This window comes from Hyposmocoma kahamanoa, unplaced genomic scaffold (assembly GCF_003589595.1).
Source record: "Hyposmocoma kahamanoa isolate Upper Pololo Valley unplaced genomic scaffold, ASM358959v1 65, whole genome shotgun sequence".
NCBI lineage: Eukaryota > Metazoa > Arthropoda > Insecta > Lepidoptera > Cosmopterigidae > Hyposmocoma > Hyposmocoma kahamanoa.
This window is the reverse complement of record NW_020653853.1, coordinates 6,380,091-6,404,922: the sequence shown is the minus strand read 5'-3', so window position 1 is coordinate 6,404,922 and position 24,832 is coordinate 6,380,091. Positions and strand designations below refer to the sequence as shown.

The 24,832-nt window shown below is 34.7% G+C and overlaps 4 protein-coding genes across 4 annotated transcripts in view; 2 read left to right on the top strand and 2 right to left on the bottom strand.

Annotated features, from left to right (window-relative positions):
- The window catches only part of LOC113231251 (1,4-alpha-glucan-branching enzyme), a 17,668-nt gene extending 11,948 nt beyond the window's left edge, over positions 1–5,720 (top strand). Inside the window, exons 10-15 of the mRNA XM_026465482.1 lie at positions 7–207; positions 1,419–1,590; positions 2,443–2,627; positions 3,724–3,861; positions 4,059–4,172; positions 5,540–5,720. Of these exons, the coding sequence (XP_026321267.1) occupies positions 7–207; positions 1,419–1,590; positions 2,443–2,627; positions 3,724–3,861; positions 4,059–4,172; positions 5,540–5,584 (855 nt within the window). The 3' untranslated portion in view covers positions 5,585–5,720. The remainder of the gene's footprint in view (positions 1–6; positions 208–1,418; positions 1,591–2,442; positions 2,628–3,723; positions 3,862–4,058; positions 4,173–5,539) is intronic.
- A 155-nt stretch (positions 5,721–5,875) lies between these two features.
- LOC113231424 (glutathione S-transferase C-terminal domain-containing protein homolog) lies at positions 5,876–7,702 on the bottom strand. Its single transcript, XM_026465739.1, has one exon. It carries the CDS (start codon positions 7,700–7,702, stop codon positions 5,885–5,887), a length of 1,818 nt encoding a protein of 605 aa, XP_026321524.1. The 3' UTR covers positions 5,876–5,884.
- A 3,716-nt stretch (positions 7,703–11,418) lies between these two features.
- On the top strand, positions 11,419–12,365 carry LOC113231261 (tail-anchored protein insertion receptor WRB-like). Its single transcript, XM_026465495.1, has 2 exons — positions 11,419–11,669; positions 11,807–12,365. Exons 1-2 carry the CDS (start codon positions 11,583–11,585, stop codon positions 12,224–12,226), a joined length of 507 nt encoding a protein of 168 aa, XP_026321280.1. The 5' UTR covers positions 11,419–11,582; the 3' UTR covers positions 12,227–12,365.
- Positions 12,366–14,958: 2,593 nt separating this feature from the next.
- LOC113231508 (mitochondrial carrier protein Rim2) overlaps positions 14,959–24,832 on the bottom strand; it is a 28,640-nt gene continuing 18,766 nt past the window's right edge. Inside the window, exons 3-8 of the mRNA XM_026465833.1 lie at positions 23,320–23,477; positions 22,277–22,455; positions 22,039–22,151; positions 21,453–21,672; positions 17,474–17,576; positions 14,959–16,559 (exon numbers count right to left, since the gene is read on the bottom strand). Of these exons, the coding sequence (XP_026321618.1) occupies positions 16,439–16,559; positions 17,474–17,576; positions 21,453–21,672; positions 22,039–22,151; positions 22,277–22,455; positions 23,320–23,477 (894 nt within the window). The 3' untranslated portion in view covers positions 14,959–16,438. The remainder of the gene's footprint in view (positions 16,560–17,473; positions 17,577–21,452; positions 21,673–22,038; positions 22,152–22,276; positions 22,456–23,319; positions 23,478–24,832) is intronic.

Sequence of the window (24,832 nt, the reverse complement as noted above, 5' to 3'; positions counted from 1 at the left end):
TTATCCGGTAGGCCAGCGTCGTGTAGACCTGTCGCCGAAGGAGGTACCGGTTTCGACTATCGCCTGGGCATGGCCATCCCCGACATGTGGATAAAGCTGCTGAAGGAGGAAAAAGACGAGGATTGGAAGATGGGACACATAGTTCACACGCTCACGAATAGACGATGGATGGAGGGAACAGTTGCTTATGCTGAGAGCCATGATCAGGTACTTTGAAACTAAATATTTAATATTTTTTGTTTATTTTGTCGGTGTATCGAGTATAGAAAAGAATAGAAATTATTTATTTCGCAAAAAGCACTGTACACATGTTTTTCATAAGTGTTTTGTTAATGGACCAATATGGGATAATCTTTAAAAAAATTAGTTAAGCGTCAGTTGTCTATAAAAATGAATGTAATTGATCAAAATTGTTTTTCAGTGCTGACCGTGACTGAACTTTTATGTAAAGATCATTTCATTGTATGGCAGGAAATAATCGGGACAGCAGAAGTTGATCAAATTTCATAAAATGTTTGTCATACAAAATGATATTGAATATTTTTTTTAATGCTAATAGACTGAGTTTCTTATAAGGATATGACTTCATTGTATATGAAAAAATAAATAAAAGCAGAAATTGGTAAAAATTTTCTTTTTTTTAAATTTAATACAAAATGAATCATTCGGTAATTAATCAGTTATATGGTAATTAGAAACTCATTTTCATCTTGGTTATTATTAATCTTCGGGGCAACCAACAGCTCAAAGACTTCTGATTCGGGCTTACCAGTGTTTTTTTTTAGGAATTTACGTTAAATATCGGGCTTTTGCGTGCTCTTGAGCTGTTTATTTATATTTATTTTAATATACAGTTCATTGAATATGATGTTTTTACATGTTTTACTACCGTGATACTCGTCTATTTTTTATGAAAATACTCCACTACTTTGTTATTACTATTGAAACAATAAAGATCAAACAAACACAAGGAAAAATTCGACTGGACTCGAAGCAATGTCTGTTGCGGTGGCTACCACTCTTAACAACTGAGTTACAGATCGAGTCATCAGATCTTACGAATATCTGTTTATGGAAGAAATTGCTACTTGGCAATAAGATATCCTCTGTGATACTTACATAGCTGTTCTGTGTTGTTACTGTAGTTTTTAATTTGCAATAATGAATATTTTCATTCAGTCATTCTATGTAATTGCTACAGCACCTGCGAGACAGTTATGAAAGTTTTTTCATTCAGCCAGGTACCTTTACAGCTACCAGAAAATGACAGAGATGTCACTATAGTAATTGCAATATTTATTTTATTGACAATAAATTTGTCTTTATTTATAATAATGTAAGGTCTATATATACCCAACAGTGGGTGTTAACAAGCTGAAATGATAAGGTAAAATAACATCATCGCTAAACCGTTTCAGGCTCTTGTTGGTGACAAGACCATAGCGTTCTGGCTGATGGATGCGGCGATGTACACCCACATGAGCACACTGAGCGAGCCGAGCCCCGTGGTGGAGCGGGGGCTGGCTTTACATTGCATGATCAGACTTATTACGCATTCTCTTGGAGGGGAGGCATATTTGAACTTTATTGGTGAGTTGAGCGAAGGAAACTCAGTAATAGTGTGGCTGCAGCGCCACAGTGGCGCCACTGCAGTGCTTCTACAAGCATCTAATTTGAAAGCTTTTTCCTATATACAAAAAGAGAAAACATCAAATTTTACAATAAGACTCCGTGTACATCAAAATGTACATAACATGTGAAATGATTCAGACCCCAGACAATATTATTTCTATGATCATCTATACGCCTAGTGTACATAAATACTGAAAATATTACATTTAAATTTCTGTGGCTTAGTGAAAAAGGGTGCAAGTCAAAAAGCCAACCTTACAAGGAAACGTGAAAAACACTTAACGCTTCATATCATATTAAGCTTTAACTGTTTTTCGCGTCTCCTCTGTAGAAAAATACGTTTTTCATAAAAAAAAACTGATAATATTTGCTTGGCTTTGAAGCATGTAATTACATTTTAATGAATATTGGGCGTTTAGCGGTTTTTCCATTGCGGTTTGCCTAGGTCTTAGAGTTAAAGAAAGTAGTCATCTCGAAAAATCATTATCGAAATAACTTTTTTATACAAAAAACGACCTCAATAGTATGTGGAATTACATCTATTTGCCAAGTTTTATTGAAACCGATTAACGAAAAGTGGGTCATATCCAATACACCGAATTCATCTTCTAATTTGCCACCCTTAGAGGTGGAATATTTTCTTCAAATATCTATGGGACCACTACTGAGGCACCCCTTTTCCAACCAAAAAACGTCGTCGAAATCGGTTTGCTAATGACGGAGTAATTTCATAACATACACTAAAAATACGGTCGAATTCAGAACCTCCTCTTTTTTTGAAGTCGGTTATAAATCTGTTACAACTTCCAGGCAACGAATTCGGTCACCCCGAATGGCTTGACTTTCCGCGGGCTGGAAACAACTCCTCATATCATTACGCGCGTCGCCAATGGCACCTGGTCGATGACGATCTTCTCAAGTATAAGTTCCTGAATCAGTTTGATAGAGACATGAACGAGTTGGAGGAGAAATATGGCTGGCTGCATGCTGACCCTGTGAGTACATTCACAATTTAAAAAACCTTTATGTTAGGCATTCTAAAGTGATGTATATGTATAATAATTCTTATTGGGATAAAGGGTGAAAGAATTAATCAATGAATGCATGATAAGCATTGACTTTGTAAGTCAATGATGATAAGTGTTAATTTTTGTTTATTTTTCACATCTCTGGATTCAAGTCCTTCAATCGAAATATTATAGATAATAAACATAATATAAAAAATTAATAGTACGTAATAATATTTTGTACTATTACTTAATATGTTATATTACAACATATTGTCTAGGGTATCATCCTATCCTATCCTGTTTAGTTCCCCTTTAGGTACAACAAGTAAAATGCAAAGTCTAAAATAAGTAGTAGTCAACTGTTTGTAGAAAGACCCTATTGGTCTAAGTAAGGTTTATTATCTATATCGCGTTTATAACTAAGGATGCGTTCCCGTTATGTCGCGACGACAAATAGTTGTGCAATTTAAAGTGTCGTGGCTTGTATATTTAAATGAAGTTGTTCACCTATAATACAAAACGATTAACTGTCGTTCACAACTTTTTGCTGTTACGATGACAGACTATCGTGACAATGGGAACAGCTAGAACGACAGTCGTCTGACGATAAATAAAACGTCGCAATAAAAATGTGACGCCAGATAATCGCAACTTTCAACGATTCTGTTGTGCAAACGACAAGGCGGTTGACGTCAACCGATAAATAGTCGTCACGATCTAGTGGTAACAGTTAGACACGACACTCGTTCAACGATAAAATAAACGTCCACAACACAGTCACGACAGATAGTCGTGATATGGGAACAGGCTAGACGCGAGCATCGTCTAACGATGAATAAAACGTTACGACATAATGGGAAGATAGGTTAGCATTACGTTAGCATTAAATCATAATATAAAGGGTCAAGAGCACTTCAGGCGTTATACTTAAAATTTAAATTAAATTCTGCCACTTTTTATTCTATAAAGCAAAATGACAAGCTTGATGTGCTCTTGAAGTACACACGTTGGTAAAAAGTTAACGATCGGAAAAATTTGTACAAAAGGTGTAACATTATCATGGGACTATTTGAACCTGCAGGCTTACGTCTCTTGCAAACACGAAGGCGACAAGGTAATAGCGTTTGAACGCGCGGGTCTGCTGTTCGTCTTCAACTTCCACCCTTATCAGAGCTTCACTGACTACAGGGTTGGCGTCAATGTCGCTGGAAATTATCAGGTTCGCCACTTTATCTACCTTAAGGATATATCTTGTTAGCGTTGATTCGGGAAAACGGAAACTTAACAAAAACTTTTTACAAAGATTTATGGTTAATTCATTTTTAGTAAGAAATTTTTTAATATCTTTTCATTTTTGTTTTAAAACTGGACTCCGTGTTACAAATCCCACATTTGTTCACTGACAATTTGTTGCAGGCGGTTCTGTGTTCAGACAGCAAAAAGTATTCAGGATTCGGACGCGTCGAGCCTCAAGGAGAACACCACATCACACAAGGCATGCCATGGGGGAATAGAATGGATTCAATACAGGTAATTTTTGTCTGACTTATAATTCGCAACAACTTGAATCTTATAATTATTAATACAACGATCGAAAAAATTCCTTCGATCCAGCCGGATTCGAACCGACGTCTTCTAGCATACCATGCTAGACGCTATACCAACTAAGCAACGGAACGAACCAGCAAACCACGAAGCAGCGGACAGCGAATCACGAATATTTCTACATGCTCGGGTCGTATCTTTTGTATTTGATATTTCAACGACTTTTTGGTCGTAGCGCCATCTATGAGAAATCTATGTTATTTCGTCACCCTGTTAGATACCTACCTTTACAGCTACCAGCCCCGGCTAGAGATGTCGCTATTTATTGTATTTAATTTTTATTGATGTCAATTCAATAAAAATTTAAACTTGTATCTTGTAACTGTCTAACTGAAATAGATTATTTATGTTACCACGAAGTTTTCGGTAATTTAATGTAACTAACATCCGTTCACTACATACCTACATACAATCACGTCCATCTTTATACACATACAAGGTTATTTGTAAAATATTTACAACCTCACAGGACTATATCACTAACACAACTTACAACTTTTATTCCATGCCTTTTAAAAAACAATGACTACCAAAAATAAACTTTGTTGTACTATCTAACACTTTCTAGATCTGCATTTGGTAGTAAGTTCAAACCCCGCTTCTGCGTTTTACATTGGACTGGTATTTACGCTAGCGCTATCTTTCGTTACCGCATGGAGTTATCGCCGTAATTATACGTAATTTTTTTTTTTTGTACGAAAGTAAAATCTGACCGATTATTAAAAGTCACGAAACAAATGTTGTTTATTATGATGTAAGTAATACAGTGTTGCAGTTGTTTGTTACTAATTTACAAATAACCCTGATAGTTTGAAACAATTTATGAATTAAATTCAGAAGTAGAAACATATAATTTTTATCATAGCAGTGAAAGGGTTCTTACTAGTTATAATATACGCCTACCTAAGTTCCCTAAATTTCAGCCAGACCTCAGGAACAACAAGTAAAAAGTAATAACAAATATGTGATAGTCTAAATAATGCATCCATATTAACCTACTACTAAATATAGTACATGTGTAGCACAGCAGCATAAATGTAATGTCAGTGGAAAGTGAAAATTCTAGAAAGAGTGAGGAAAAGAGGCACATTTGTTACATTTGTTAATAACTAGACAGAATTTTCTAGTGAGACTTGGTATTTATTGTCTGGCTCTTTTTCTACCTCCACTCGCACCAGTCACGCACCACATCCGTGTACACGCCCTACTCGTGTACACGCTCGTTTGTTTTTGATAGTTTTGATTTGACTATAGAACAAGTTCATTTATTATTAATCTTGTTTTTTTTACAGATTTACATCCCATGCCGCACGGCAATAGTATATGCAAGAGTTTAAAGTAGTGCTAATCTTATTACAATTGAATAATTCAGTAATTGTTAGATTACATATAGTTGTTATAAATTCTTTATTTCCTTGAGAAACTATTTTTGTATAGATACAAAGAATTTTTATCAAGGATATTTATTGTTGAAAATATATACATAGTATTATTATTATTTTTTTATAGATATTGTTATTTCCTGGCTTCAAATTAAAAGTTAGTCTGATGGATGTTAAAAGCAGATGTTCTATGATTTGCATGTTGTGCCATGAATAAAAGATAAAAGTTTAGTTTTTTCCAAAAGCTTTTTATTTCTATGTTGGTATGCCTATAAGTAAATTATTCTTAGGAGTACAAGTTAGAGGTTTTAACCTGGACAACGTAACTTTGTACCCATATTCTTCAGCCAAGCGGGCTCTATCAGAATCAATAACTGCCATGCATTTTGCTCCCCTAACTGTCAAAGGGTGTTCTTCATGAGTTTGATCTGCCGCATGTCCTATACACAAATATTGGTCAATAGAAACACCACTAAACACCCTACTTCTTGGATATACCAATCTATCAGTAGCGTGTAAAGAACCATAACAGCAAGGGCACAGAATAAACTTTGCATTTGCATTTAAACATTTATCCAAAACCAAGTCACTTGCAATCCCACATGCATGTAGAGCTATTCCTATATCAAACTTTCCAATAAAGAAGTCCAAATTGCATTGGAAAAATAACACATTCTTCATATCCATGTCATGTACTCTTGTTCGGGCTCTAAGTAGTGACTGCTCTTTATTCTCCAATAATATTATTGTGCACTTAGGCAGTAAATGTGCAAGTAATATGCCTAAATGACCACTGCCACTGCAGAAATCTACAATAAGGTCTCCTTCTTTAGCTATATTTTGTACTGTTAAAGCCAAGTTTTCCAACTGTTGGGATTTTCGATGCATTCTTTCATCAGGTAAATGCCCAGCACTGGGATTTGCACCATTTGGAATTTCATTCCAATTGATTTTAAAATCAAATTTGTTAGAAGTCATGTTTAGTTCCATTCCATCCTTAAGGGTGCTTAATGCATTTTCAATATCTTCTTCTTTTGTATACAATCTCTTTTTTGGATTATGCCTTTTAGGGTCACATTTGTACAGACTAACATCTTCCATAACTGGTAAATTGAGTTTTTCTATTTTTAGAGCCCTATTTCCAATTCCTTCAAGAAGAGGTTTTAAATTTTGGATTTGTGTTACTTGCTGAAGATTATAAAACCACATGTTTGTATAAGAGAGGTGTGATAAAAAGATTGGTTCTCCTAATGATTGCATCACTATGTGATAAGATGGTAGAAGTAGCAAATCAGCTAAAGTAAGAAAAGGTCCCTCTGCAAAACGATGACTAACTTCTAAATCTTCTATTTTAGTTGATGAATCAATTTGAATTTGTTTTCTTGTGTTTGATTTCCATTTTCGAGGCTTTATTGGTCTTGATTTTTCTTTGTTTTCGTTTATTGGCTTCTTTTCAGTATACGTTTGATTTAATGATTTCGAAAACTCATTTTTAAAATTCTCTTTTTTCAAATCTCTAGCTATTTTGTAAACGTTATGTACTCTGACAGGTTTCTTAAGATGGTTTTCAAATCTTATGAGATTCTTTGGGACTTCTTCCAATGTATCTACATTCAAAATGCTTTGGACAGTCTTTATAATGTCAACTTCACAGAATTTTGTCCAAATGGATACTTCATTGGGAGCCTGAAGACAGCTCTTCCGGAAACCAAGTAAGCCCTCTTCGTGTTCTTGAAACGATCGCACAGAGGTTCGATATTTACAAATATGTCTGGCCACAGCACATAGCCCAGTTATTAAAGTATCTACATACAAAACTGCAGGAAATTTACATGCCGCCACTTGCCACGGTACATTTTCGCCATTTATAAACTTCATGTCATCCTTCCAATGTAATGTAAGTTCCTTTTTGGCTCCATTGCCCGTAAAAACAAAAATTAAAAACAAATCTTTTGGAGCACAGTATTTGTAAATACAGTATGTTAGCAATGATTCCACTGGTAGGTTCAATGTCGAAGTTTTTAAGTAGTCTTTATGGCTTGTATATGATTCCAAATACACAATATTAACCATTTTTATCGTATAAATGTTAAGTATTTTTACTCTAGTCTAGATTAAAATAACCTTATAAAACAATTATTTTTTTTTTTTTTAGTTTATTGCTGGCCATGGAAACAAAGTCCTTCAGCCGAAAACATAAACGTTTAATTATATTTCTGTAAATATGGCCACCACAAAGAGGATTGGCAATTTGAGGCGGCGTGCTTGGACTGACTCGGGATTCCTTAGAACGGGCCGAAACGGGTATTTTAGTTCGAGATTCGTATAATTTCGCGTTTTAATCTTCGATTAAGGCACAATAGCACTATCCTATTCCACTTTAAACTAGATGTCACAAAATAATTGAAAGTGAAAATAAAAACGACACTTTTCCCTCCAACAGGCTCAGAGCGAATCTATAAAACACAAACCACCAGTGTTGCCAATGCCAATTGTTCAAAATCGCCAAAAATCACGGTTAAAATCCCCAAATTTGGGGAGAACGAAGTTCATATTCCCCACATCTCGAGTTTTCATTATTTATTACAAATATGTACATCGCTTAAAAACAATTATAATAAAGAATTAAGAAACTCAAAATGTAATCATCTATTACGTTTGCTGTGAATGTAAACAGAATGTAAAATGTAAAACTAATTATAAAATTAGATGACCTTAAATTGTTTATATATTTTAATGAGATTCAACATTAATCAAACTTTGAGAAAAAAAATCATTTTTCTTTGCCTCACAATATTAAGTAACATAATTATTTTGTTGCGCATTTGGTGACACTATGGTTACTGTTAAAAAAATTCAATGAGTAAATTAAGTTTCAACCTATATTTAATATTTAAAGTTGACGAGTGCCGAGTGGTAAGTTGTGGTGTGGAAGTACCAACTGCTCGGCTTTTTATCAATAGCTGATTTCGTTTATCTTCATACCGGGGACGGGCCTAAGTGGGAGTAAGGATCGCGAACTCAACACGCACTGACTGATAGTTTACAATGGTAATAATTAACCGCTTACCAAAAAAAAAAAACAAGTTTTTTCACAACCAAATGTACCCAACAAAAGCACCTATTGCACATCAAAATATGTGTATAAAAAAAAATTAATTTAGCATTACGTACTAAAACTAAAGCATAATATTTTATCGCAATTCATATCTAGCATCTAAATATATAGGTATCTAATATTTCCAGCATACAACAAACTTATGAGAAAAAACATACCTATTTCACTGAAAGGTACATCAGTCTATCGGAATGAAACACCATTTTATATGACATAATGGTTTAATTGCAAATACAATTTGATCAAAACAATAAGATTAACAAAAAAAAATAAAAATTGCACACAAACATTGCAGTAAAATCCAATGCTTGAAAATCGTAGTATTTTTTTGTATTTGCAAGTAAGGGTTCAATTTCGTCCCAATATTATGAATTGCTTAGAAGAAAATCAGCTCCAAATATAATATTTGTTGTACGTGATTCATTGTATAAACGAAGATAATTTATAGAGCAACTTATGAGAAAAATTACGGTAGTTTTGTTAAAAGAATTGTTATTCCGTTTAGAGTTAATTTAAGTTGATGTGCAGTCAGTATTTTTGTTATGTAAACCATATTTTTGTAAATAAATGAACACTTTCGTTGTACACTGAGAAATTAGCAGAGGTCTAGTTTTGAAACATGTTTTTAAATTATTTTTGATACTAGTTTTGTTAGACAGTTGACAGGACATTTCTATTTGTGGTGAAATATTTTTTTAGATATGCAAGTTATTTGAATAATGAACATAATTTTATATGTATTGAGTTTTTTGATATTTCCCATTTTACAATTCAGAATCAACACGATTTGATAATAATTCTATTTAAGCTGCTTGTTAATAATGCGAGGGATGTGCGATGTTGAAAAACACATCGATATAGTTAGTTTAGTTTTAAGTTTTTTAGTTTCATCACAGTGTTTCTAACAATAATGATCAAACTAGCGATGCATCGACAGATGCAAACAATGATAGATTGAACAAAATCATAAAATGTTAGAATCCCCACAGTTACCCCACACAGCGCCAATCCTCACAAAATCCCCAATCTAGTTGAAATTCCCCGCAATTTGGGGAATTCCCCACAAATGGGCAACCCTGCAAACCACTTAATACAAGAAAAACTTAGGTCGTATTCTAGAGCTCTACTCAATGCTCAAGTCAGGACTTGAGTATGATTCAAAGTACTAGAAATCATACTCGAGTCCTTACCATTAGAGTCGTATTTCCAGTGCTTGAAATCAAACTCAAGTCTGCTAAGTTCTGCATTGAGTAGAGTAGAATACGACCCTGAGAAATTGAAATGCTTTTTTTTCATACGTTTCGTATGGAACAGGCGAAGGTCAAAAACCATATGCCTAGTCATTAGTTTCTCTTTTTAACCGACTTCAAAAAAAGGAGGAAGTTCTCAATGCGTCTGTTTTTTATGTATGTATGTTACGCGATAACTCCGCCATTTTTTAACCAATTTTGATAATTCTTTTTTCGTTGGAAAGAAGGTACCTCAGATGTGGTCCCATTTAAATTTCAAGAAAATATTCCACCTCTAAGAGTGGCAAACTAGGGGATGAACGACTTTTGAGGTCGGTTTTTTAAACCGGAGGTTAGGTTATTCTTCAATATTATATATCGCACCCTTAGTAATATAAGGGCACAATCCAAAAAAAGTAGATTTTTGGGAAATCGCGTATTAAGATTCTGGATTCCTACATTACACCTATTTTTTCAAATAATATGCTTATTATTTAAGTTATAAATATGAAATTTGGCAGATTTGTTCTTTGATAAATGTATTATAAAGAGCAATAAAAAAAAAATTATATAAATAAATTCCATAAGTTTCAAGCAAGTTAAAAAAACACTTTCAAGTTAGACCCATATAGTACAAAAAATATAACAGAAATATGGAGCTATATAAGTTTGATCCCATTTATTATTTAAGTCCCTATCAATTCCCAAATTTCCCAAAAATCTACTTTTTTTGGATTGTGCCCTTATATTACTAAGGGTGCGATATGTTTGGATAATAGTCTACATGATTTTTTAAATATTTATTTCATGACCACGGATACTAGTCATTCAGGTAAAATAATAGAAGAAAAAGCATAGAAAGGTTTTCACATGAATGAAAGAGAATTTTATTATTATTATTACTTTTGTTAGGGTTGTGCCAGTGTCAGTTTTATAAGAATAAAGGAATAATATAAAAAATTCTGTCAGTGAATAAAAAACCAAAGCTGTACGGGTCAAGAGCACGTCAAGCTTGACACTTAAGATTTAAATTCAACTCTATTCCACTTACGATAAGAATGGTCCAAAGTACAAAGTGTAAAGCTTGATGTGCTCTTGACTGTACCAAAAGTTTAATCGCTTCTCGTTAGTGCGTTTCGTGATTTGTACGTACTACAACGTGGAATAATCCCTTAGAGGATGGAAAAATATTAATCCCAAGTCATATACGATTTTTTTTATTTATTGAGCTTTGGCTAATTGGCCTTATAGGCCTTCGGCCTTTAAAATCGCTTTGTATGATGTTAGCTAACCAAAATCGATACAATGAATGACAATGAGGATACGTTCGTTTCATAGACAAAACTATTTTTTAATTTAATTTGACATTTTGCGCGATGAGTAAAAAAAACAAAATAAAATGTAGTTCAAAGTACTGTGTTGTGACAAATGATGAAAATGAGTAAATGAGAATTGATGTTAATAGATTTCCATTTTCGTTTCTTATAGATTTTATGTATAAATAATTAATTAAATTCAATGCAAAAAGCGAATGTACATTTAAACATTGTGTAAAGCTTCGCCGTTTCCTTGTCGACTTCACCAAATCTAAAACAACGACACTGAAATGTTGGAAGTTCTAAATGGATTTCTTTTGTTTTATTTCGTCATTCTGTGCTCCATAAGTGCGTTAGTGCCTATTATAGTAAAACCGGTAAGTACCGCTATATATTTCCTTAAATAACTGCACGCAATTCTACGACGGAGTATTAAAATTTACCAGGTGTATTACGAAAATTATCTTGCTCATTTGTACGTGTCTGTAGTCCCCAAATATTGTCTTGTTTGCAGATAGCAACATGCTTCGCCAAACCGTCTAACGAAGAACGAAATCTACTAGCCACTGTCTTGAAACTAAAGGCAGAACAGAAATTAATTTCAATAAAAGATGAGTTTGCTGCGTATTCTAAACTTCAGCGACAGATCATCAAATTGGAAAACCAGCTAAAGGATGCTTCACAGTCTCGTAGGACTAAGAGCCTAGCTATAAAGGGTTCTGTTCACATCGTCCTCCAAGTGACCATAGCATTAATGATAGTAATCTCAGTTATATGGTTCAGAAGGGAACCCATAGTGGCTTTCAAGGGAAATCTTTTCCCTCTTATGTCAATTCTAAGATACCCTAGCGATATGCCTAATGCTATATCTACACACATCTGGGTACTTGTCTCTAACATCTCGATAAGATCCTTGATAAAACCATTTGTTTGATTGTATTGTAATTTTTGTATTTATATTAAATGAAAAAAATTATTTATTTCTTTATTTATTAAACAAAATAACATACTCAGTTCGACATAAGTCCAAATCTGTCCTCTAAAAATATGAATAACAAAAAAGCTTTTCACGCCCCCGAGAGCCTTATTATGCTTATTTTACACGCATCATGTTCCTTACTTTTAGGATTCCACATTTTATGAAAATATTTTAATAAAAAGTTAACAAATACAAGGTATAACTATGAAAATTATTTAAAAAAGTGAACAATAATAATTAACATCATAGTAACTGAAAATACAAAAAATCAACTGTATGTGTTAGTGTGCGTGTTGGAATTAGTATTGTATTTGAACAAAAGTCTGTGCGTTGGCATTTAGTCATAGATTCGCTTTAAGAATGATAAAGGTACTATAACAAAGCCCAGCTGATTTGTGCGGTTATTACCACCACTTTTAGCTAATTGTACAATATAATGCACCCATCATGGAAGAACAGCTTAGATGGAGTTAAGTCAGTCTTGTTTATTGCTCCATTAGTTACGGAAAAATATAACCCACATCCTTTACAATTCTCAGAACTCTACCTATAATATTAGTTGCTAGAATTAGAAGTATTGGAGATGATGTGGGTTATATTTTTCTGTATCTAATGGAGCAATAAACATTTGTGACGAAACTTCACTTATGCTATTCTTCCATGACGGGTGAGATATGTATATCACACATGCGGCATATTTACACCAGGTTTTGAAATTACACTGTCTTCAGCGTCGAAATTTGTATGATTTTACAACAAATTCTCAAGTTAATCTTTACATTTGGTAGATTGGTCTCATTATGTCTCTAAAGCTGGTTACTGACAATCACTAGTTTCTAGACAGAAGTGTTAAGTATTCAGTCAGAACTAACAATCATTATTCAGGTCACAGACTTGAAAAACTAAATAAATTCAAGTTTAATGATTGCCTAAAATACAGTTGGTTCCTTTGTGTTACCTTTTGATAGACAATTGGATTAATAAAGAAAGTATGTTAAGACTAATTCAATAATTATTATTTACAAGCACTATATCACAGCTTATAACTTACTATATATTTGTTTTGGGCAATACACAAATTGAAAAAGCTCTAATTTGTAAATGAAAAGTTAGAATTAAAACATGCAACCAAAAAATTGACAAATATAAATTTCTAAAATGCACTGATGACATCAAATACCAATAAGCGTTATATTTAAATCAAATTATTATTTCAGAGAAATTTTGAATAACTCAAAATTATTCTAGTAGTTTCACTACAGAACCCTATAGAATTATATTATTGTTTTATAACTAATATTTATATTATATACTAGTCATATTCCGAATAGGCACAAACTTATCACATTATAAAGCATGTATTGATTAAAAGTTGTAATTCTACATTTGAAACTAAAGTAACGTCATAAATATTTTTCTTACAACATCATGTATCACGTTATAAACAATCAATGTTTACATTGCAATGACTTAAATTAGTATCCCATCCCCATATATTTTAGAGAACCAATTTTAGGACTTCGACTGACTAGTTCTTTATATTTTAAATATATTTTACATTCCTAACAACTGAACAATCATACTTACATTGATAAGTGCTAAATTTAGTTCACAGCAACTCTGCTACTTGAGGATTGCAAAATCGAAAACTACATTATACATCTGTCACATCTTTAAAGATGAAGAATTAACAGCAACATTCTAAATTAAAAAAAGTAACATACCATTGTTTTGGCACGAATGTTTGTAAGTACTCAGTGAACCGAGTTTATATACTACATCAATCACCATTATTTAGTATCTAACAGTAATTATAATTTGATACTACCTGGATGTGTTAAATTGTTAAGGACCACGCGCACTAGACTGCTACAATCAACGACCTATCGTAGGTGCAAAAACATCGGTCTTTGTAGCAAGATGAAAATTTGGCAGTGACCACTGACAGGGAGGTACGAGTTATTTCAAGGAGCCAAAAAAAACCGCGACCTGTACGCTTATCGAAGACTGCCCGTATAACCAGTGGTTGGTTTAAGGGGTGACCACACTTGCCGACCTAAAATCGGCTTAAGCCGATCAGAAAAAGCTTCATGCCATGAAATAAGAGCTTGGCGGGCAACTTGTTTCGACACAGATGATACGTACGTCTTTTTCGCTCTTATTCCATAGACATAAAAGTTTTTCTGGCAACTTGTTTCGACATAGGCGATACGTACGTCTTTTTCGCTCTTATTCCATAGACATAAAAGTTTTTCTGACCAACTAAAGCCGATTCCGCGTCAATAAGTATGGTGACTCCCGTAAAAGTGGAAGATGTATCCCTGTAGTTGCCACGGCCACGTTTCTTAGAAGACTACGTTTAGCTGGGCTGATCGTAGCCACTATAAGCTCAAATACGACTTGTGATTTTACCCCCTATTTATGAATGGACAGATGGACATATAAAGACTAGACTAGGACTACAAAAAACAGCGACAATCAGCACCATTATTATCCATTTAGGCGGAGTAAAGGCGTTCAAAAACAAAATTGTTGGTAAGTTTTTATTAAATGTGAGGATGTTTCACCACCATATTCATTTTTTTTAATTACTCCACTGTTTTGTTATAATTATTGAACAAATTTCGAACACTAAGAAAATTCCCTTCGATCCGGTTGGATTCGAACCAACGTCTCCCAGGAAACTATGTCAGACGCTATACTAACTGAGCCAAGGAACGAACCAATGGACCTCACGAATTTCATGTGTTTGTTGCAGATCTTTGATCTGGTTTTGAAGTTGTTGTTATTTTCAGCGAAGATATGAATTGATTGTTTTAAATACGTCTCCTCAACAAGCCCAGAGGATGTCTCGTAGAGAGGCGAAACACGCCGATTATATTTTTGATGGTATTCCTGACTATAGTTGCGTTTGTATTATTTGTTTTTATTAATTTATTGAAAAAGTAACCAGTTATTTGGCACGATTAAACCTTCACTGGGTTCGGAGAGTAGCAAATTAATTTACTTCCATTCTTATTAACGTGGATTTCCGCAAAGTAACGCCTGAATTGATTACGTCTCTTCTATTCTCCGCTCTGGTGGATACGGGTTAAGACACACTCATCTACAGTGATCGTCGGGTTTGCATATACACAAAACGCACAACTAGTAAGTGATGGCATTCGCAAGTGACATTTCGTATGAACAATTGTTATTTTTATGTAGATTACAGTCGATTGCGGTCGAGCAGTGTGTCTTGACCCTAATGGGCCTAACAGGTAAAATAGATTTTTTTTAGGGAAAACTACCATTTTAAATTTCCAAAATAATCTGTAACATCAACGAATTGCCTTGGAACAACATTTGAATAAGTACTGAATTCACTTAGATCCATGTAAACAACACGACTTTCTCACTAACTTTTATAAACTACATCTAAATAATTATGTACAAATAATCGTATGTAAATTCAGTCACTTAAATCGTTACCGTCTATCGGTAACAAGTACAATCCAAGACCATAAGGACAACCAGCTTATTTTTAATAACAAGAATATAAACTTTACTCATTCTAAGAATAGTAATAATCATTATACATACATACATACACATATAGGGTTGACAGACTTGTGCTTAGTCGCTTATTGCTTTAAATGAACGATGTGGATGTTTGAGTTATGTGCTTTAGTCTGCCGACCCTAGGGTAAGCTCCGTGCGCGAATGTAAACACGCATATTATTATAGTATTACAGGATTTGATACAACCGTGAGATTGGTGAATCACAATTTGACAAAATAGATACATTATATTTCATATACGTTAAGGGTCGCCGGTTCAGATACACGAATTTAATCATAGTAGGCGCACACAAGCCGACTCGCGGCGAACGCTTGTCATCTGAATCGACCTTAAGAATGTACCTATTTGAAAATTCAAACTTGACTGGCTAATTTTTAGCCTTCTTAACACCTTGTTTATCGCATTCTAAATGCAAATTGTAACAAAAGCGACATTATGACAATATTATACGACTTATTTTTGTCCGGTGCTTACTGGGTTATTTTTACACAGAGTCAAAAGTTATTTAGAAATAAATTTTAAATCGACATATTCCATTCATTTGCCAATATATCCTGGCCTTGTCTTAGTACTGCTTAACTACATTCGAAATTATGTAGAGCAAGCTAAGTATTCTCATAAAAGGAACTATTGAAGTGTGTAGTAAGTAGATATACCACTGCCTCGTACGTCGACATCATGATTGCTGTGTTCGGTATTTGACGGACTAGTTGTGTACCTAGGCCCCTGTAAAAGTAAATAAATTATAAATAATATAACTGACTAGTTTGTACGGTTGGGTAATTATCGGAAAATTTCCGAAAAATTGGAAAAATTTGAAAAATATAATTTCGAAGGCTTATAATTATTATATTCGACGTTTCAAAATTACTTTTGAAGTTTTATTTAGCGTGAATTATTCAATAAACTTGTACAGCTAAAAGCCACTGAGAAAACCGCGATATAAAATTATTTCACAACAGCGAAAACAAACCTTTACTAACACCTTACTTACTAACTTAACAGCGATATCTGACTTAGAGCCAGTACACATTAAGTGTTTTATTAACCAAGAGATCCGATTAGGAAAACATACGCAAACACTTGTTTCTGACAGAGACTAACGCGCATTTAGGGTAACGTGTACTAGCTGTTAAGGAAGATATTGGAATTTATCAGTCTTTCTATATTCGTGAATAAATTATTTTGATAAATTTTCAAAATGTTTACAATACATGCCCAAATAATTGACCCTGTTTTCCCCTATCTCCAAGCCACGTTACCTCCCAAATCCAAGCGTCAACGTCTTCTCATTGTATATGTAGGGGCCAATACTACGCTATAGTATTGACGCCTAATTGTTTAAATTGATAGATGATAAAAGTATAAAGTTTATTAATAAAGTAAGAAGATACAAGGCTCGTTGAGGATGTGTATCTCTTACGCTGTTGTTACGTTAAGACATATGAATGTTCGTTAAACACTCAAGATGTCTAGATGAAGTGAATTCTCGTTTAACACTAAAATTACTTGCCTACTTATGTGCCCATGTAATGTATGTAAGCCACGGACAGTAGGGCACAAAGTAGAGCGCAAGGTAAGCGGAAGAAAAATGTGCGGTTGTAAACCGTACAGTATATGTATGAATAAAAGAATTATACCTATAAACTCCACGGCATCCCTCTTCCATCCAAACTGTATGCAGCGTTTGCCAAAACTTGCGATATTTGTTCCCCTCTTCTCGCAGTCGCGTTCTTGCTACTTCTGCGATTCCACAAAAACAATAAGTAATAAATGACGCTGCACGATCACACCTGGCCTAAAATATGGAATTCCCTATAGCGTTAGTAGCGAAGTAACCTATATAATCTTGTGATGACTAATAGAACACACGAACCGATTGAGGAGATAATTAAAAAGTTTAGAGCAGAGGACAGAAATGAATTTACATATATTTTTCCGACAGAGTTGCACACTCCTTATATGACAAAATTAGTGGGTTCTTTTTTTTTTAAGTAATGCAAACGTTTTCGAGCACGTTTGAAAACAGTTGGTTTCCTAAATTGGTTTTGATAATGCTCAAAATGCACATAACGCACACGACATAAATACGATCACAAAAACGGCTAACATTTCATTTTAATCTTATTTCAAATGACCGCTGTGACACTGTTTGTTTATTGCATTTTTCATTTTTTTTACTTACATGTGTAAAAATAATCAGTATTTTATTGTTTTGCACATTACTGTCACAAACAACAACGTGCAATTGATATTAGTTATTATTGTTATACAAAGTGTAAAAAAATGGTGCAGTGGAAATTCAAGGTCGTAAAATTTCTATGAAACAGTAAACTGGTGTACTTTAAAAAAAATATTTTATATAATAAAATAAAATAATTTAAAGTTATCAATATCGAGAGAGCAAAGTACTCACACGTCGTGATTTACATAAAAACTTGCCTTGAAGTTAGTTCGATGGTAGCGGGAAAAAAAGAATGGCGAAAGCTAACCTAATAATTATAAAATCAACGGAGAGCCGTTCATTTGCTAGTACAATTTTAAGTTTCAGTTTATGCCTGGTTATCAATATATTTTTGTATATTATATAACGAAATCGTAAAACAATGTATTTTATAATAAATGCAAGAACATAACGCAATTGATTCAAACTAAGTAACGTTCTTCTTGTACGTACGTTTCATTATAAGCGTGATTGAATGTTTACCTACCTAAAGTATTGGTTATTTTATAGTAAACACAAAACATTAAATCTACAAAATACTTAATGAAATAGTCAATTAAAGACTAATGTAATGACATATTTTTATTATTTTTGGGAACAAACTGAAAACTTGTTGTTTTCTGCTACTTCGAAGAAACATCTGAAGCGAAATATAGGACGTTATAAAAATAACCTATATCAACTTTATAACTCCAACTTCTACGGGATGTACTCAGTTAGCTTTTTTGATGATATTATAATGAATCACAGCATTGATAGGTCTCTTTAATGCACGTCGTCAAAAACACTGGGCTACAAAATACACGGAATATCGCCATCCTTCATTCATTTAAAAATTGTAGAGTATAGAGTTCCAAGGTTTAGGCAATTGCTATACTTTGGAAATGAGACTATTTTGTGGACCTTAATCGCGTATATTTGTATTTTCTAGCAAACCTTTTCACTGAATATCGGTTATTGTGGATCAGTTTGCATAACAATTTAATGCTGGCTTGTAGATTCGTCATTACCGTCTATGTCTATGTGGAGACATTTTGGTTTGAAAGAAAAAAAAAACAAGTAAACACGATTTACGGTCACAGCATACATAACGTGATTTTTCCCCATCTCCTTTTTCGTCTTCGGATTTATTGTTAATATCGTTACATATAAAAACAGTACTCAAGTATACGCAACTGGACGGGACGTGAAAAATATCACCGTCGACCCGTTCCCATCCCGTATACTGCGACCGACCTTTTGATGTGCAAAATTAGTGTGTTCTTTATTCCAGCGTGACCATGGTCGAGTTTTGGAAACTTGACTTTCAGAAAAAAGTAGAACCGACTAAATAGCGACTCTTTCTGACCAGCCAAATTTCCAAACTCGACCATGGTCACGCTGGAATAAGGCACACAAAATTAGTTTCATTTCCGATTGTAGAGAAGTTTAGAATCGGGAATATATTTAAACAAAATAAATGTCTATACCTTCATTTTTGTTTCCGATTAATAAACAGAAATGGATATTGAAGCAGTAATTCATTGTATCATTGATATCCCTAGTGTTTTTCTACAGCATCTTGTCTAAAACAATCATGGTAATGGCATTTCTAATTAATGCAGAACATTATGAAATGATTAACAAATTCAGGCGTTACTTGGCGGAAATACATAGGGCGCACTAAGTTTCCGGAATTGGCCACTTTCATAAATAATATTTAAAAAGTAATTACAACACTTGAAAATGGAACTATTTGGCTGTACAATATATTTTGTTTCATCTTTCTTATAGTTTGTTTCATCTGACTGTCACTTGTTTTTACATTGTGGCGTCATTTTCGAAATTGGTTGTCTATATCACCATGGATTTAAATTTGAATTGAAAATTTTCGTAGTATGATTTTCTACGACTTTAAGAGTAATTTAACAGCTCAACGGAGCTTCGCTCGGCTTCAAACTGCTTTTGGCGATGAAGCACCATGCAAGACGACTACTTTATAGCTGGTTTGCAGAATTCAAACGCGGTCGTGCGAACCTCAGTGACAAATTTCGTGATGGTCGCCCGTCCACTGCTGTGAACAACAAAAACATCGATGCTGTGCGCCGTGTGCTCAAAACAGACATGCATGTGACCTACCATGAAATTCGGGCATCTTTAGGCATAGGCGTGAGTCAAATACAATCAATACTACACAAACATTTGGGTGTGAAACGGATGTGCTATCGGTGGATTCTACACAATTTGACTGAGGCTCAAAAAACGGATCGCGTCACTTGGTGCAGTGCCATGCTTACCAGATTCAACGAAGGGGCGTGAAATTTGGTGTGGGACATAGTAACAGGTGACGAAACTTGGATTTATAGTTACGATCCCAAAACAAAGCAGCAATCGAGCGTATGGGTCTTTCGAGATGAGCCAAAACCAACCAAAGTGGCGCGCGTGCAAAGTGCCTCAAAGAGGATGATTGCTTCTTTTTTTAATAAAACTGGACACGTGGCTATTGTTGCTTTGGAGAATCGTTGTACCGTGAATAGTGATTGGTACACGACCATTTGTTTGCCAGGAGTTATTGACAAACTCCGGAAAAATAACCGTAAATGCCGTATCATCTTGCACCACGATAATGCCAGTTCTCACACGGCCAGACAGACAAATGAATTTTTGAAGGTGAACAACGTTGACCTTATGAGCCTTGTGACTTTTATTTATTTCCAAAACGATTTTCATCACCTAAGAGGCTGTCGAAGAGTATGAAAAATATGTTTCAGAGATTGTCACGGAGGAGTGGCATAAATGTGTTCAAAATTGGTTAATTTGTATGAAAAAGTGCATTAACGCTAACGGAGAATATTTTGAGAAACTATAAATTCATTTCTGATCATTTATAGTATTTTTTTCTTATTCATTCCGGAAACATATAGTGCGCCCCATGTTTATGCTACTAAAAATTGAAGTAAATTAATTGGATGAATTTTTCTTCGACCGAGCATCCCACAATCAACAAACTGCCGAGAATACGTTTCGGGTATATTGTTGGTGTTTGTCGCTGTAGTTGCTCTTGTGCCATTAATTTTATGCGGAGCAATCAACTCGGGTCTGATATTTTGTATATAGGATAGTTAGATACATATATCATTCCAAGATTTCCATTGCACCTTTCTCTTACAACCTGTAAATTAGTAGAGTTAACAAAATTGTTTACAAGTACGTTGATGTTTTTCAACTGCAAAACACGATGTTACATATCTATTTGTACTCTCAGTACTTTATCGAATACAATCGGGAATACAAGGTACAACATGTTATCGTTACTAAATAGAATGCGCCAAAACTCTGTGAGTAAACTTACATAGCGTTTGTGTTGATCATAGCGTTACATACGTTTATTTTAAACATCAGTTAAAAAATCTCACCATGTGGGTAAGCAATACACGAAGCGACTGTCTTGGAAAAGGCTCCAGCACCCATGAACTCGATAAAGTCCCGTGGGGAGCGCTGGTCGCTGGGCACTCCGTCCAGGCTCCTAGCGGCTATCAACCGAGCTTTTACTCCCTCATACAGGACAAAGTGAACCACTGTCTCGCTAATACCCATGTATGATGCTGTTATGCCTTTGTAGAAGCCTTTTATGCCCTGAAAACGCGCAATGGTTTCTAAATGAATTATAATAAAAATAACGCACACACTTATGGCCGTAGGGAAACTCTAAACCACAAGTTACACCCAAACTCACAAGAGAAATAAATAGGCCATACAAGTATTTCTCTCGGCCGGGCTGGGAGAAATATTAAACAAACCTAGGACCTCTGCGTGGCAATCCAACATGGTAACCGTTCGGCCACGGAGGCAGTTTACTAGAAGGAAGTTAATTAGTATGTCAACTCTTAATAAATTAAAAAACTAATATTATCAGCCCCAGATTGGGTGCCATAACTACAGAAATTTAATTTTGGCGCCCAATCAAATATATAATGTGATTAATGTTAAAAAAATATGTACCGTTTTGGTGTATATCCTCTTTATGCATTGCAATGCAGTTACATTTTGTCCGTCCAGTTGGAGTCGTGTCTTTACAAACCATATTGGATTTGTCATCGTGCAGGAAACAAATCCTGAAATATTTAATAAAGAATTAAGAACAGTTAAGAGTTAATTGCTGACGTATATTCTACGCAATAGATAGTAAGTGTTACACAACATACACATGGCTTAGACAAGAACAAGTAACGTTTATTACCTGCAGCGCTAGCTGCGGATAGATGCACGATTGGCGTGTCTGGGGATATATGTTGGTTCAATATGGCCTTAGCCTGTGAATATGTGCAGAAGTAAATAGCCCTCGAAGGAGCCACTCCCACTAAATTAGGCCCCAATCCTTTGAACAACGCCTTCGGACCTTCGGTCTGCACGATATGCCTGAAAATAGTATCTATTGTAAATAACTGCTGCCCTTGCACCTATAGGCTAAACTTGGAATAATCGATAACCAGTAGTTTGACGTAAATGAGTATCTTACGAGATAAAAAATGTCAACAAAAGTTAATTTAATTTGGTTAATTATGTCGGGTAGTAACGTAACATTGAACGAGCGTTACGCTCGAATCACAACGTTAACACGAACAACATGAGTGATCAGAGAGGAGATAAGATCGAGCATAAAATTAAGCTGATAAGCGATTGGTCAATAATAGTAACAAGCTGTTAATTGTACATATTTGGCGGTACGATTAGCGAACCAATGGGGGTCACGTGTAAATCCTGCTCATGCACGCCGCGCGTGATCCGTGGGCGCGTATAATTTCTATATTTTCTTATCTATTAACATATACGTGTGTAACAACGTCAGATTTAACTGGTTTTAACCTCTTCTTTCGTCGATGTACAATTTTATTTACATTTAATCATATATTTGATATTATACAATGATAACATAAAAGGTTTTGCGTTTCATTACTTTAATGTTACCTACATCAACCAAACCTCCTGCAAAGCTATACTTACAAATTTATCTTATCGTTCTGATAATGTACGATCATATGATTGTTCAAAAGAGACAGTAAATACGTTTGAAAATATTTCTTCGAGCCCGCATTCATTCTCGAAAGAATAAACACAAGTCTCACGACTCGGTCACGTTTCGGCTGTACGATAGTACGTTCTACCTCAAGCACTTGGTGGCGCTAAGCCAAAATATTATTTAGCACCTTGTCAGTTTACTTCTATTAATTATAGTTAAATATATTATTTACAGTTAATGTAAAAGTGGGTATAACATCTTACCTGATACATTGGATAAGACTCATCCTGGTGGCGATCCTAGCGTGGCCGGCACGTGCGCACTGCTGTACCTGACAATTGTACGACATCAGCATGCGATCTCCCTGCTTGCTGTATGCGAACATCGCACCCATCGTACGTCTGTAGCCCCATTTGGCCTCCTGTATTAGACGGCCAATGTTACAGAACCATCGCTTGTGTCAAGCTTGCAAGCGGATAGCATTAACAAATTTTAGCAAAGCGACAACGCCTGAAACGTGCTATTGTCTGAAAAGCGTAGATTCACAAGGTTAGAGTCCACGAAATAAAAATTGGCAACTATACGTTTTCAAGCGACATCGCTCTACGAAAAGAAACATAACTGGAAATGTGTGCTATAGGGAATTTGGCGATAGTCCCCTGAAGAGCAACGTTTTAACAAAGATGTAGGTGTGTAGGTCACAATAAGCTCAGCAACAAAATGATGTAACCTAAACGCACTATTACTAAAGTAAGTTTTTTGTTGAGTTTCCGTGAACCATGTGCCAAAAAAAATCGCTCTCGAATGTAACGGAGTATAAAAATTATTTTAAAATGAAATTTCGTCTGGACAGATTTGCATTTCCTTTACGACACATAATGCAACAAAAGTAACTAACTATACTTTAAAGCACGGGATACGAAACACATACATAAAAGATTATACAATGATTCCATAAAATTTAGAAGTAAACAGACGCAGCAACGTGATTATGGACAGGACATTGGCAGCTCTCAATGTGATTTAATAAAAACTTAACGTTTTACTACAGAACGCGAATGAACCGCATGTGCACTCCTTGAATGGTTTGAATTTATTGCATATCTAAGGCAACGTCATCAATACGGGTGTTAATTTGGAAATATTATGTGCATGTAATGTTTGATAATCGCTTAATGAATAACAATGAGTCTTAAAATCTCTAGTTAAGTATCTAGACAACAGGTGCGTTAGATCTGTAAGGCATTCATGCTATTCTGAGTACTCCTGCGGTCCTGACTTTTATGAATATAAGCAGTTGGCGATAGTGCGTCAAGAGATAGCCACGTTTTCGAACACGTGATTCGTGTTTAAAAAGAGAATTTACATCAAATATTTCTGGCGGCGTCACTTGACTGCGTCTGTTTTTGCGTAGGATAATGAGACGCGGTCAATAATTTATATCCAAAATATCAATGCAATTTGCAAACCTAATTCTATCAAGCAACACTGAAAATGCTTTACACAAGGGATGGGAAGTGGAAGATAAATAATACTGCAATTATGGGCGTAATATACCTTTAACGCATTGAAGGACTCGTGTTCGCAATTCGAGGCAGAAAGGTACAGCTACCTTTCTGCCTCGATGTAAATATTCATAACGTTTTAGATCTCGATAAACACAAATATAAAGTAGGTACAAGTGGGCCATAAAACTGCATGGACATTCCCAACGAATGAAATCAATTTGCCTTAACATTCTATGAATAATTTACAAGAAAAATGTTTGATATTGGA